The sequence below is a fragment of the Hippocampus guttulatus genome, chromosome 8 (assembly GCF_054856545.1).
Source record: "Hippocampus guttulatus isolate MCC_2025c chromosome 8, RoL_Hgut_1.0, whole genome shotgun sequence".
NCBI lineage: Eukaryota > Metazoa > Chordata > Actinopteri > Syngnathiformes > Syngnathidae > Hippocampus > Hippocampus guttulatus.
The window spans coordinates 16,928,083-16,943,047 of NC_141268.1; the positions used below are offsets into that span (position 1 = coordinate 16,928,083).

The 14,965-nt window shown below is 43.3% G+C and overlaps 1 protein-coding gene across 8 annotated transcripts in view; it reads left to right on the top strand.

Annotated features, from left to right (window-relative positions):
- ppfia4 (PTPRF interacting protein alpha 4) overlaps positions 1 to 14,965 on the top strand; it is a 51,004-nt gene that overhangs the window by 24,253 nt on the left and 11,786 nt on the right. For 6 of the 8 annotated variants that reach the window (XR_015101629.1, XR_015101630.1, XM_086118030.1 and 3 more), the window contains exons 3-14: positions 8,164 to 8,265; positions 8,461 to 8,625; positions 9,439 to 9,513; positions 9,988 to 10,059; positions 10,836 to 11,057; positions 11,541 to 11,675; positions 12,456 to 12,590; positions 12,875 to 12,958; positions 13,577 to 13,708; positions 13,803 to 13,865; positions 14,498 to 14,595; positions 14,783 to 14,912. Coding sequence is in view for 6 of the 8 variants with exons in the window: in XM_086118030.1 (XP_085974156.1) it covers positions 8,164 to 8,265; positions 8,461 to 8,625; positions 9,439 to 9,513; positions 9,988 to 10,059; positions 10,836 to 11,057; positions 11,541 to 11,675; positions 12,456 to 12,590; positions 12,875 to 12,958; positions 13,577 to 13,708; positions 13,803 to 13,865; positions 14,498 to 14,595; positions 14,783 to 14,912 (1,413 nt within the window). In the remaining 2 variants the exon portion in view is untranslated. Of the gene's footprint in view, positions 1 to 1,082; positions 1,377 to 8,163; positions 8,266 to 8,460; positions 8,626 to 9,429; positions 9,514 to 9,987; positions 10,074 to 10,835; positions 11,058 to 11,540; positions 11,676 to 12,455; positions 12,591 to 12,874; positions 12,959 to 13,576; positions 13,709 to 13,802; positions 13,866 to 14,497; positions 14,596 to 14,782; positions 14,913 to 14,965 lie in introns of those variants that run through there. The other 2 variants (XM_086118032.1, XM_086118033.1) reach the window with 2 other exon arrangements.

Below are 14,965 nucleotides of genomic sequence, written 5' to 3' on the forward strand. Positions count from 1 at the left end.
GTCAAGTGGGTTGGCTGCAGGGATTTTGAAGGTCCAGCAGGTGGCAGTGGTCAGCGACACAGTATCAGCACAGTATCAACACAGTGTGTCATTGTGTCGACACGCCTCATGAGGCCTCATGGACCCATCACTAGTTTGAACTAAAAATGATATATTGATTTGAGTATCAGCAACTCACCACTCAAAGGTTGTGGAAACAAGGCGAGGACTGGTTAGATCAGTGGCGAGATGCCGGAACGGACGCACAAGAACGAAACACACTGGCACATGACAAAGCGAGACAAGGGCCATTTAAATACAAGGTAAGGGGCAACAGGTGGAAACAATCAGTGCGGGGCTGAAAATCAGGCACAGGAGGAAAGGCAAGTGAACTGAAACGAAAGGAGAGTCATTCTTTCAAAATAAAACAGGACGTGACCAGACAAACGCAAACACCGCTCACTCCGGTGTGACAATTCTTTATTTGTTTGTTTGTTTAGTAATTCTCTAAGAGATGCTGCTGAGCCTGGGAACTCTCTGCACATTTTTGTTTTCCATCAAACTTAAAACAAAGCGAAACAAAACATTCACATTTCAGTTAACGCTGACATTTTGGACCATTTTATTGACTGTCGAAAATTTTAGGAGCGATTTATTCTGTGACGTTTTCATCGAACATTTTTAGGACATGCAGCTGCTTAGCTGCCTGCGACTTTTGTTAAAATTTTAAGATAAAGACGTCGATAGCTAGAGGAGAAGATAAAAAGAAAAAACGTGTTTCGTATAAATGTTTCAAGTCATAAGTAGATATTTTCCTTTGGTGTATCAGTGTCTAGATTTTTTTTTTAACTTTTGCAGCATATACTTTGGCTGAATTATATCTATTTGACTTTGGTGGTTTAACTGTATCAGTATTTGTGTGTCCATGTGAGACAGCGAACAGGTGGCTGGTCCTCCCCTCCCCTGAACCCTTCCTGTCATTTCCTCCATCAGCTGATCACGACCAGCCGCTCACCTGCTTCCTCCTCCTCCTCCCTGCATCCTCTAAATGTTGTCTTTCGCTCTGATGAAAAACCCAAATGTACCTCAATCCCCTTGACTCTGCCTGCCCTTGTTTCTCTCTCTCTCTCTCTCTCTCTCTCCTCCCTCTCGCTTTCACTCACGTTCCCCTCTCTCAGGCCAGCTAGCAAGAGTGTTGTTGCCGTGTCGGAGGGCAGAGGGAATAGCGTTAAGGAACAGCTTGTGAATCCAACTCTTCGCCATCCCCCTCCCGCTCTTTCTCTCTCTTTTCATGGGGGTTCTGTTTGAGCGACCTGCTATGTTTAGCCTCCACCATGAACCCCACGGTGAAGATCCACCTGCAGAATGGGACCCACTTTAATACCTACATGTACCAGGTAGGGAATGGCGTGCGGAGTGCGGATACTACTGTAGCAGTGAAGGATAGTCTCCAGCGGAAATAAGCCATATGTCCTTGGCTGTATTGATTTCACTGCCGATGGCTCCTTTTTTAGGACTGACATGGCCTCCTTTCGTCCCCCCCTCCCGCCCCCCACCACCTTTTCTCACGTTTCACCGCATGCTTTAGTCAGCCTGACATGAAATGATTAGTTTCAAAGCGATATGCAGAAAAAAGGTGCTACACTCAGGCTTCTCTCTAGTTGATGTGGGCGCTTGTATCCTGTCGTATTCCGCTTCGACAAAGCGACAAACTCAATACGTCGTGTAATGAGTGGGATTCTCTCGTCGGTTGTGGCATGTGCTCAGCTGCACACGAACTGATGCACAACAAAAAGTCTTTGTGTTTCTCCTTTGGGCCGAGGAGAGGAAGACATCAACTCTCATCCTCTCTTCCCCTGTCCTCTTTTAGGGTTTGTCCTTCAGGTTTTGTTTAATGAAGGAAGACTGACTGGGATACATGAATGGATGCTATTCCGGTCTCAGGCCTTCAATGGCTGCTGAGAAGTGACTTAGACAACAAAAAAAACTTTGTGCATGTTGTGTTTAAGGAAAAACAATGTTGTTATAAAGGTAAGAAAGCTTCCAGTATGATTTTCTATGTTTTAATTAAAGATCAGCACCAAGTATTATCCATACATGCAGTTTGTTTCATATACTGTCAGAAGTCCTTCAAGTCAATGTCAATTGACTTTCTAAACAACCTAAACCTTCCTTTTCAGGCACTTATAATGCATCGGAACATTGACTCACGCCTCAATCGACTCATGTCCTGACCTTCTTCTTGATCTCGTATTTGTGATTTTTTTTTTCCAAGACAAAATTAACATGTGATGCCTTCTCGAAAGCGAAAATGTGTTTTAAAAGTCTTTCTGTCAGCTAATGCAGATACTCATTGAAGACAACATTACAAAACACGCTGTCCTGCACCGGCACGGAAATCAAGATGTGCCACTTTTTACACTCAACCTGAAAACTACAAGGGCCTGAGATGTTATCCCTGCAGGACTCCACTTACTAAGCCTCATTCATCAACAAATTCGTACTCTCATAATCCTATTCATTTGCGCTTTTTTTAAGAAGATTATGAAAGTTTTCTTATCGGGAAACACTCAACATCTTATTGACGCAATTAAAAGGGTTAACAATGTCAAGTACAGTACAGTACTTATTTATTTACTGACAACCATCCACAGTCATAGTCATCCCTATGGGCAAAAAAGCTTCCAAATTGGAGTACTCAGAGAGTAAAATAAACTATTTTTCCTGTGAAAAATTGCAACGCTGCATCCAGTTGCTCCTCCCTGCAGAGAATGTGTCTCGGTGGGCTTGTGCGTGTTTGCATGTGCGAACATCTGCAGTCGTTTGACAAAACTTGCTGTGTTGGTATCCTGCTCAAACACTTTCCCGATGCCCTGTTGCCAGGGCAACAGAAGTGTGCAAGACGGCGTCAACTCAGCAGATAACTCACTAGCTATTCACACCCAAAAAGGTGTTAGAGGTTTGCTGTCTCTGACTTATTTTTCTTTTGGATGTGTCATATGTGAATCATCTCTTGGCCTTTATTTTTCTCAGCCTTCATTCATTATTATTATCCCATTTTATATAGCCTGTTAAATCATGGATTGTTTTTTTTCCTCTGGGTGTCTGTTGTGTATAAATGCCAATATGCAATGATGGGATGAAGTCAGATCGGCAATATTCCGCCTTCTGTGGAAATATTAAAGCCCTAAAAGTGGTACAGCGACGCTTGTGTAAAAGGGAATGCCGTCATGTCAAAGAAAAAAAAACACGCTCAGATTACAAACGGATGATGAGATCTCGCGTGATGTTCAGATGCCATCACGTAACGTCATCTATGATGGCAATCCATCTTTTTGAGTAAGTGTTGCAAAAAAAAAAAAAAAACAATAAAGAGAGAGAGAGAGAGAGAGAGAGAGCAATAAGAACACATTTAAAATTATTCTTTTGGTGATGGGTGATTTTTTTTCATAGATCATTTACCAGGTACTGTTGTCACATCATGATGACCGTTTTAACAAATATAACAAAACAATAAATGTCTATTTCTTTTTTTTCCCTTGTGGAATGTGGAATGAAGCGCAATTTAATGCAAAATATATCTTGACTTTTCAGGAACTACTGAGTGGATGATTGAGGCGAGTTGAGGTGATGCAGGTTAAACTCCCCACATTGAAAACCTCTCAGCAAATGAGAAACACACAAATGCACTGTTTACCAAACATACCACACACACACACACGCACACACAAAAGGATGAGCACTTTCATGAAAAAAAAATCTTTTTGGGATTGCATGTGTCTGATTGAAAGCTTTTTTTATCCAGCTTCTTTCTCTTTCTCTCTCTCTCTCTCTCTCTCTCTCTCTCTCTCTCTCTCTCCCCCCCCCTTTTTGTACACATACACACACTGACACACACATTTTTTTTCGTCATCCTTTAATCCCAAACTGCTTAAGGAAGCGAAAGAGAGCAATCCTTTGACAATGTCTGGGCTCAGCAGTGTTCGCTCCCTGCTTGCTATCTCACAATGTGGTTGGAGGCGCAGGCCCGGAACGGTCTCTCTGCTCGGTGTGATATAACCTCTGACAGATGTCGACGCGGCCTTGTCAGCCAGCTACGCTTGTTGTGAAGTAGAAAAAATACCCTTTGATTCTTCCGAGTTCACATGGTTTGGAGGGGTTACGATTGTATCACACGCACAACGAAGCGGGTTTGTATGTCTTCGTGCCGGGGGGAAAAAACTCTGCTGTGAAATTAAATTGAGATTTTTATTCATCCGGACAGTGATTGCATCATTTTATGTTCTATTGGGGGATAGGCTTCATATTCAATTCTGTAAGACTCTCCCAACAAAATGAAATTTTCACATATCTTCCTGTGCTTATTTGTATTTTTGGGAGAGTACATGTGGAGAAGCGGAGCGCTCCCAAAAGGCAGCGGGATGAGCGGATAAACTTGCGAGTCAGTGGCCCGTTGAGCCTTTTTTGCAGTGATTGAAAGAGACGGTGAGAGCCAACATCTGTTGGTGGATTTGTGGCCTGAGCTGCTGTCTGCTTGTGCACCCCGTGCGGTATAAGGCAAAGTCAATCAAACATGCTGACCTGTTTTCTCTTCCCACCTTGAATCCCATCAGTCGCGTGATTCGTGTGTCTGTTTCGGAACTGAATTACGCCGTTTAGTTTCAGAAATCTAAGAAGAGGGTTCAGTGTGACCTTTGGAGCGATAGATGGCTGGATGGATTAGATGGGTCTATAAATGTCAAATAGCCTTTTGACAGATTCATGATCACAAGTTAACCAGCAGGGAGAGCGCAGGAAACATTCTACTCCTGACACGTTAACATCGCATTAACATGACATTTAAAGACGCGTTTAATGCCGCACAGGTTTATAAGATAAGATAAGATAAGATATCCTTTATTTGTCCCGCAATGGGGAAATTACAATCAGAATTCAGAAAGGAAAAACGCTGGGTAGGGAAGGGAAAAAAAAAACCACGCTCGAACTATCCTCTTCCGAGGATAATTTAAGTCCAGGATAAAAAAGACCCTAGCACATGAATAAGCATTAGACAGTTACAACAAGTCACAAGACATAACATGTATAAGGGGGGGATGAATGGGAAGGGGGGGAGGGGGGGTAGGGTAGGGTAACCGCGACGCGGCTGACGATGACCAGCCGCACGGTCACCGTTGCGCTCCGCATCATCGAACCACGTCACGGGGGAAAAAGAATCGGAGCGATGAAGACGGTGATAACAAGGATGTGTATGCGCGTGTGGTTGTCCAGTTGTGTATGTGTATGCGTGTACAGGTCATAGCTGCTTCGTCGAGGTCTGCTCATCATGAAGTCCCGGCTTATCAGTCCATGGCCGAGAAGGGGGGGGGGGGGGGGGGGGGCCTAGACTCCATGCGTATTTCCATCCAGGGGAAAGGCCAGATAGCGTTGTTTGTTTTGGAGAGACGGCCGCCAACAATTCCAGACAGCCTTGAGTCCTTGGTCTGTATCTCTCACTGGCGCCGATCAGCCAATCCTCAATTCCTTTTCGAAGCAAAAATTCCAACGTCTCCATGGTATTATCAATCGCGCGGAGTCGCTCCAAACCGCAACAATATTGCGGTTGAGCTCAGTCACCGCTTGAGTCTGAGTGTTGGACATTCGCGCCAAGCCATCCAGAGTGACCGGCAGCTTCTTCACTTCCAATAGAGCTGCTCCCGTCGGTTGAATTTTGCGATAGAACAGCAAGCTGCCAACACCAAACAGCAGCATACCTGTTATCAAAAGGCCAATAATGTAGATGTCTTCCACGTCCTCCACGGACAGTACTGTCAGGCACACCGGTCTCCACTTTCTCCATGGATCCAGGGCGTATCCGGCAGCAAGTGTCCCCGGAGGGCAAGCAGGCTCCCCACTGCCCGCTCTTTCCGTCGAAAAAATGTTGTCAATTACATCGAGAGACCAGCCAACTAATTCCATGGTTAGTTCTTCGGATGAAAACACGGTAGGAGGCTAGTGAAAAAAGTTGGACAAAAGACAGCACAAGAAGACTAAGTGGCGAGCAGGGGGAAAAAAAAAGGTGGGGGGGCAGGGAGCAGAGCAGAAGCGTCCGCCTTCGTCGAGAGCCAAGCAGAAAAAAATGTGATGTAGGTGGCGTTTCATAGTGGAACCCATGGCTCGCCAGTTGACATTGGAATAAGCGTTGCAAACCTCCTACGGCAGGCATTCGTATAAAGCCAGAGAAAGTCGACGCGATTCAATGGATGCTTGGAAGAGCGATAAAGAGTTACGTTACTTCTGACTTGTGGCTGTTCAAAGGCTGCCGGCAGAAAAAATGATGATGCTCAACAATGGGTTGAGGAGTGTGATGATCATGAAACTTCTCAAAGTTGGCAGTGCTGTTTTTCAATGTCAATATGCGAGCTATAGACAAGGGAATCATATGCTTATAGAAACCGCAAAGCCGAAATGATCAAATTCTGATGGCTTTGGGTCTGTCCGATTGTTCCCGCTAACGAACTAGAAACTGTGTCGGGAAATTGGGGTCGCCTCAAATAGGAATAAAAGAACAGCTGATCCGAGAACGTACTGTAGGTTTAATCACTTTTACTGCAGCCAATATTCCACAAAGTGGTACTGTTGAGTTTGGTAGACCAAACTCAACTCAACTGTATTTATAGAGAACTTTCAAACAGTGCTCCCCAGTGAATGAAGAGAGAAAGCGAGGGAGGAAGTCACAGCATGTTAAACTGCAGAAATTTTAACAGAGAAAAGAGATCAATCAGGTCTGCCGCTAACTGCACTGCATCGTTGATCTCGCGCCAAAAATAACGGAACACACAAACACAAACTGAGGCAGTTACACGATCAGAATTTTTGATGACAAGCAACGATCAGCGATTAGCGTGTTTAAATCCATGATCGGTGATCAAATCACAAGATGGAGCAATTTGAGTGTTTAAAGTTACAACAAGAGTTTCATATTGACAGGGAGCGTCAAAATATTTTTAGAGGGGCCAAAATTCATTTGTGTCGGTCCGACACAGGCGCATGTACATGTGGGAAGCGTTGAGGGGGTTATGTTTGGTTTCACAGAGCCGATGAATGATTATCAGAGAATTCAAGTACGGCTGATCAAAAAATGTGGATAAAATGCAAAATATAGTTACGCGTGCCATTGCCACAGATGTAATAATTCTCGATCGAGTGTCAGGTTCAAGCAAATCTGTACAAAGAAAAGGCATCGTCTAAGATAGACACCTGGTATTCTCGGCAGATGAGTAAATAAACGCTCCAAGCTCCGACTGGATGAAATACAGCGACTTCATAACGCATTCTTTGCAACTGTTCAAATGGGACCTGTAAATCTATATTTACAGCTCACGCATTAACCTGAATGACTTCATGACCTGAGCAGGAAGGCAGGTCACATTGAAATAAATCATTAGAATGTAGGGTGAAGATATATGTGAGGTGAAACGAAGGTTTGGGTGAATTCCATGAAATGTGTGTGTGTGTGTCCTAAGACAAGGAGGGAAAGCCTAAGCCCGTGAGTATTTCATTGGTCAAAAGGCAGAAAAGCACCGCAAGAAACAAGGTATTCAAACAAATAGAAGCACATGGCCACAAGCGAGACACTCTTGAGCTACCGGGGCTAATCTTTGTGAGTGAGGTCAAACTTTGGAAGTGATTCGAAAACTATCAGTTACAATCTCGTTGTACTCACTACCTCTGCAGATGTAGTAGATGGCAGAAACGGGACGGAAAAAAAAATTGTCATCGGACTAAGAATATTGTCACAATATATACTACATATACAATATACTACCCACACACGGGGTAGGCCTAGATAAGTTCTTTACTTCTTCCTACTCCCTTGAACATAATAACTGTGATGAATGATGACTGATTTCTCTTTCCTTTTTACTATTTTACTTACCTTATTTTCTGTCAAATTATTACTGTATATGTTTTATGTTAAATAAATAAACAAACAAACAACAACTAACTGGTTACATTTCATATAAGCAACATCTCGAGAGCGAAACATCGCAATCCTTTCAAACTCAGCTGCCAAATGAATAAAGTCAACATATCTCTGTTTTTACCCGGATGCGCCTAATTCCCCAAGATGAAAGCCTACCAAGATGATGGCTGATACAATATTAACCTCAGATGCACATGTGTGTGTGTGTGTGTGTAATGTAGGAGTTTGCCACCCTCACCAAGGAGCTGAACATATGTCGAGAGCAGCTGCTGGAGAAAGAGGAGGAAATATCGGAGCTGAAAGCCGAAAGGAACAACACCAGGGTGCGTGTGCATGAGTGAGCTTCTGTGTTTGTGTCTGTGCGTTTACGTCAGCACGTGTCAGATGAGATTGAACAAAATATTTTCTTTGATTTCAATCTATTATGTGTGCCTTTGACTGTATGCATTGTAGTACTGATAAAAATGGTTTCATGTGGGTGTGCACTGGTGTGGGAATGCGGGTGTGTGTGTGTGTAGCTGCTTCTGGAGCACCTGGAGTGTTTGGTGTCTCGTCACGAGCGCAGTCTCAGGATGACGGTTGTGAAGAGGCAGCCCCCCCCACCATCTGGAGTCTCCAGTGAGGTCGAGGTCCTCAAAGCCCTCAAGTCCTTGTTTGAACATCACAAGGCTCTGGATGAAAAGGTGAACGCCTTCAAACGTTATGGATAACTAGGACACTCTGTCATACCCTCATTTGTGCCAACACACGGCGGTACCACTTCATAGGAAGGAAACCACAGGAGTTGAGTATAAATTGTTCATTGATTGTGAATGTTTAACGGCACTGTGTGAATCAGTTGATACACTGGCATTGATGAGAACAGCAAGGGAATAACCGACTGCTTGTGGAATATTGAGCCCACCTTTTAATGGTCTGTTTTGCTTCTGTCATTCTTGTGAACGTTATAAATACTGAAACTCTAAATCAGGGGTGTCATTTTTGTCGCGGGCCACATTTTAGTAAGCGTTTTCCTTGGAGGGCCGTTATGAGTGAAACCATATAAAGAAGTCAAGAATAATGGTTTATTCACCTATTGTTTAAGTTTCTGTCATAGGATTTGACACCAGTGCTCTAATTGATTTGCAAAGACATCATCACAGGCATTAAGCAATTTAGAAGCACTTATAAGGACCCCATTTTACAAATTCGCCACTGTTGTGGGAAACGAACTCCTTGGTAACCATACGTACTTAATTAAATGACTGGACTAACACCCAGCAGAGCGCAAGCCTTCACAGAGAAACAAAATGTGCCCCCGTATTTTTGTCATCACAACCCATTAAGCACAGTAACTCAGTATTTATACTCCATTACATTGCAAGACTGGTTATTAAAAAGAAACATAGGTCAAAAAACAGGCCTAACTCAATTTACGTGAGACACGGGTGGTGTAAGAGTATCGTGTGTGTGTGTGTGTGTGTGTGTGTGTGTGTGTGTGTGTGTGTGTTGGTCAGGTGCGTGAGAGGCTTCGCGTGGCTCTGGAGAGGGTATCCACCCTGGAGGGACAGCTGTCAGCTACCACACAAGAGGTGAGGTGATTGCAACCGTTTGATCAAACTAAAAAAAAGGGAAAAAAACTGGAGAGAATAGAAGCCATTTCTTACCGTGAGAATGCTTCACTAAGTTAGGACAGCATCTAGTAGACAGGTCGTGTGTGTCACTGTGTCACCATTGGAAAAAAGTGCTTTTTTGAATCGTGGATCCAAAACTGCCTGAAAATGGAAATTAAACGAAATAAAACATCAACGTTGATCAAATTACAGGCGAGTGGTCAACATAATCGAATAATGTTTTTGCAAGGCCTCTGGCTATGGATGTCCTATAAGAGATGATAAAAAAAGAAATATTCATAAAAGGCTCAGTCAAAGCGGACTGTATGAGTCTTATAAGACTGTTTCAAGTTAGAAAGGCTTGCAGCTCTTGGGAGTTTAGTTCATGGATTCACTCAGAAAAGAATGAAATGTGACTATGATTGTACTTTTTTTTTTCATTCTACAATACAGCTGAGCATGGTGAGACAAAGGAAGGATGGTGACTCGGCGGAGCGAGCAGATGGATCCAAACCTCCATGGAAGGTCTTCCTGACTGTGTGATTGTTTTTCTGCTCTGTGCTTTATTTTATGACAGTCTGTCTACGGCGCACGGCTACATTATTTCTACTTTAAATTTAACTAAGAGTGGTTACCAGGTGTTTGGCTGAATTGACCTTACGTGATCGCTTATTAAAATAGTGGTACTCCCAACCTTTCATGTTTGAAACATCATCTTGTGCTTGAACAGGCTGTTTGTTTGTTTTTTGAGTGTGTGTTTTTTGATACCTTTGGCTTCAGCTTCGGGGTAATTTCTCATTTTAAAAAAAGGGAGCAAAAGATCACGGGCATTTTCAGCCAGTTTGGAACGTTTGATTCTCTAAAAACAAACGAGTGAGAGAATCACCTGGTGTGTTTAATTGCACCACTTCAAATGGTTTACTTGTAATATACCTTGTGGGGTTTTTTTTTTTGGTGCCCGTCTGTTTCTGTGTTCATTATTAAGCAACAGAATCCAAATAACTTGGACTGCCCACTGGGTTGCCTGTCTAAATATGTATCCCTTAAGGTCTGCTCAATTAATCCACTTCACTTTGAGCTGTGAAGAGAGAAGGAATATCAAAACAACAACATGGCCGTGTAGCATCAAACATCCACGTTTGCATAAACTCGCCAATGTGTTATCTAGGTCATCCATCTTTATCAGCCATCTTTGTTGTTGTCATTAACGATGTTAAAATCGGCACCACTCAGACCAAGAGATTATTTTTGGTGGCCGAGTGCGCTCGCATGTCCATGAACTGTGCACGTCCACTTTGCAGAGACTTCCCAACGGCTCCATAGATGTTCATGATGACGGCAGCCGTGTGTCTGAGCTTCAAGAGCTGCTGGACAGAACCACTAAGGAGCTGTCTCAGACCCGCGAGCACTCCGCCTCTCTTAACGGTCGTGTGGCCGAGCTGGAGGCCGAGCTGGCGAGTGCCCGGCGAGAGCTGAGTCGCAGCGAGGAGCTGTCAATCAAACAGCAGAGGGACCAGAGAGAGGTGAAGGGCGTGAATCTAAAATGTAGAATGTTTTTGTAGTGGAAACGAGGCAAGGTGCAAGGTACAGCAAAATAAGATAAAAGTGGAATAAAACATAATTTATTATGGTTCGCAGGAAGCTCATAGCAATCAATCCCACGAAAGTTGTGAATAATGAGCGTTGAACCTTGATATTCTGACCTTGAAGGTCTCATTAATCTTGAGTACAGGATATTACATCCATTATTTAGGTTAACCCCTAACTGCACAGTCAATAACTAGAATAAACCGATACTTATGTCTGTGTTAAAAAAACAACAACTGACATTTAATAGATGAGATCCATTTTGAATTCCTTAAATATGGACATTTGAAATACTGTACATCTGAAATGATCATATTGCCAACCAGACTTGTATTAATGCCTTTTAGCACGACACACATTGCTGTGAAAGCTCTTTTGTTTTTTTCTGTTTGAATATGATTGTGTCTCTGCGCTTGCAGAGGGAAGACATGGAGGAAAGAATAACAACGTTGGAAAAACGTTACCTTGCCGCCCAGCGAGAAACCACACATATCCACGACCTCAATGACAAGCTGGAGAACGAACTGGCCACCAAGGACTCCCTGCACAGACAGGTTACACGCACACAATGCCGAGCAGTGCTTTAATTTTGAATTTTGATGCTGTCAAAGCACATAAAATGGCTGCCTTGATGCTAATCTCAGTTGTGGTATATTTAGCATATCGAGCCAACAGTGGGCACAATATGACCAAAGTTGCCACTCATACGGAAAACAAAGGAGCTGCTTACTTCCTTAGCATTGACAGATTATAGCTTGAACCATTAGTTGGTTGTTCTACCCTCCGCTGCAGCAATCTTATTTTCGCGCCGGATCACAAATCACTCCATTTCGCAACCCAGAACATAAGTTGGGGCTAAAGTCATTTTGGGGGGCTCAGTACAGCATATGATGGTTAGAAACGGCGTAAACTGAAGTAGTTAGTGGTCCTACATCCAAATGAAGATTCCATCACTGCCATTGTAGTGTAACTTTGCTGTTAAGTGATGACACCCTGTCCATTGAAATACAGAACATGCATCATCGGTCAGAATTGACTTTTATTTGCACAAAATTATTTTTGACAGGTATGTCTCAGAAATATTAGCACTAGGTATGGAAATGTACATATTTGGGTCGATATATTGTGTATGAAAGGTAATGGGATGTTTTCATCGAGTGGAGAAGGTTCATGTGAAGTGCAGGGTGAATTTGAGTTCAGGTCTCAACTGGGAATTCAAGCAGTGTCTTCTACATGAGTGTGTTCTCGCTAGCTGCACGACTGTCTACTGCATACTGCTGTCACACTTAGCTCCAATATGTGTTTGTGTATGCGTGTGTGTCTTTGTGAGTCAGAGCGAAGAGAAGGTGCGCCAGCTGCAGGAGATGCTGGAGATGGCTGAGCAGAGGTTGGCTCAAACCATGAGAAAGGCTGAGACGCTGCCAGAGGTGGAGGCTGAGTTGGCACAGCGAGTAGCCGCACTGTCCAAGGTTACACACACACACACGCGCACGCACACACACACATTCTGAAAACATCAATGCATGGTCATTGAAACTTGATAAGTCAAGGAATAAGAAGAGTCAGCAGGTTGGAAACGTCAAACAAATTACAGTTTAGCAGTCAAAGGTGACTTGTACATTTGGGACACTACCGTGAAGAGTGTTTTTTTTTTTCCTGATGCATCTAGCTTATAATGTATGAATCTATGATTTCACTTAGCGAGGACTAGCTCACTGTGTGCAGACGCATGAATAAGTGTCTGCGCTTTTAGGCTGAGGAGCGTCATGGCAACGTGGAGGAGCGGCTCAGACAGCTGGAATCACAACTGGAGGAGAAGAACCAAGAACTAGGAAGGGTTTGTATGTGTGTTTGTGCCAAAGAATGTGTGTGCCTGCCCTGCAGGGTCTCTCTGACCTCTCAGTGTCTATGTGCGTGTGTGTGTGTGTGTGTGTGTGTGTGTGTAGACTGATGCTTCATATTAGTTGGATGCCTCGCTTCTGTGCTCCCTCATGCATACACTCATACACACACACATCATTTTCCTGGTTCATTGTTGCATAAATTTGAACCAAATCCACATATCGTCCCCGCGACACGTTCTCCCACTCTCCCTGCATCAAAATATAAGAGTGATTTTGGCGCTATCTTTAGATTTGGAATAATTCCCACTTGGCTAATTTTTTCCTCTCACACTGCCATTGTTTGTCTATATTTAGTTGATGGCACTCTCTCGGAATGTGTGTCTGGGTGTCGGACTTGATTTACTTCAATAGGCGTAGCTTTTTATTGCCACAAAATGGCTGTCAATAAACAAGACGCATTATTTACCGAGCTGACCCGCAGTTTATCCGGCAGCCAGTCTTCTTTGACGAAGTACACACGTCATGCTTTCAACCCATGCAGAAAGATCTCGATCAAGCGGCGTGAACAATTAAAAGAAAATGAGGTCTGGTATATTGTCTGCGTTCGTCAGGCTCGTCAGCGGGAGAAGATGAATGAAGAACACAACAAGCGTTTATCCGACACCGTGGACCGTCTGCTCACTGAGTCCAATGAGCGGCTGCAGCTCCATTTGAAGGAACGCATGGCTGCGCTGGAGGACAAGGCGAGGACAAAACACTTCGTTACGGCCTCAAATGAATATGCGCGTTGCACGTTTGGTGTCCATTTTGACATCATTTCATCGTCTTTGCTTCCAGAACTCTCTTATACAAGATCTCGAGAACTGTCAGAAACAGCTGGAAGAATTCCATCACACACGGGTCAGTGCACTTGAAATCGATTGACGGATTCAAATAATTTAGCCAAGGGAGGGATTAAATCCCCGCGTAGGATTGCTTTTGTTTTTTAATTGATTTGAGATGTCACATAATTATGCTAACAAAATAGATGCTAGTCAAACAAACTTACAACTTTTCAATGGTTTTTAGTTTGCTTGGATTATCTGTTAGGGGTGACTGTACCTCAAGAGAAAACCAGGTTACGTTTTCCTAGATGAAGATAAACCAGCATTTCTGTTGTATGTTTTATTTTTAACCAGTAACAGAAAGCTAGCTCTTTCCTGTTTTCATTTTGTTAACTGGCTAAAGGCTGTAGTAACATTAATTTAAGAAATGCTTTTATTATCTTTTTTTTAATGTGACTATTACTTGTGTTGTTTCAATACCTTTACTTAAAGGGGAAGTCCAACCCCAAAATGTTCTTTACAATAATGTAATCCATGCGGCCATTTTGCCAGTTCCTTTCAACTGAAAATGACCTCACAGTTGCTCAGGGCTCAGGAAACAGCCAATCACAGCTCACCTTTGGAAAACAGATGATGGCCAAAAATGACAGAGAACATGTTATTGTCAAAAATAATGTTAGAGGAGTTTTGAATTTTCTTGTCTTGTAGGAACGTCTGATTGGCGAGATTGAGAAACTGAGGAACGAGATTGACCATTTGAAACGTCGCAGTGGGGCATTTGGAGATGGAAGTTCAAGTCACCCTCGGTACGCACACATTCACATCGTAAATTATATAGTACCTGCACAATGTATTGATTACCAACCACTACGCACACGAGTATGCCATGACAGATGTAACCTTGTCTACTGTATGCAGTGACATGTGGAGGCAGCCAATACAATTAAATGCTCTTCCACTGATGACTTTTTATTTTTTTTCATTTCACCTCAGGTCTCATTTGGGCAGTGCAAGTGACCTTCGCTTCTCTGTGGTGGAGGGCCAAGATGGCCACTACAGCACAACCGTAATCAGGCGGGCACAAAAGGGAAGACTCTCAGCGCTTCGAGATGATCCAAACAAGGTGCACATAACCTTTGTATTTTGACAAACCATTCTGATCCACACTGAAAGGCC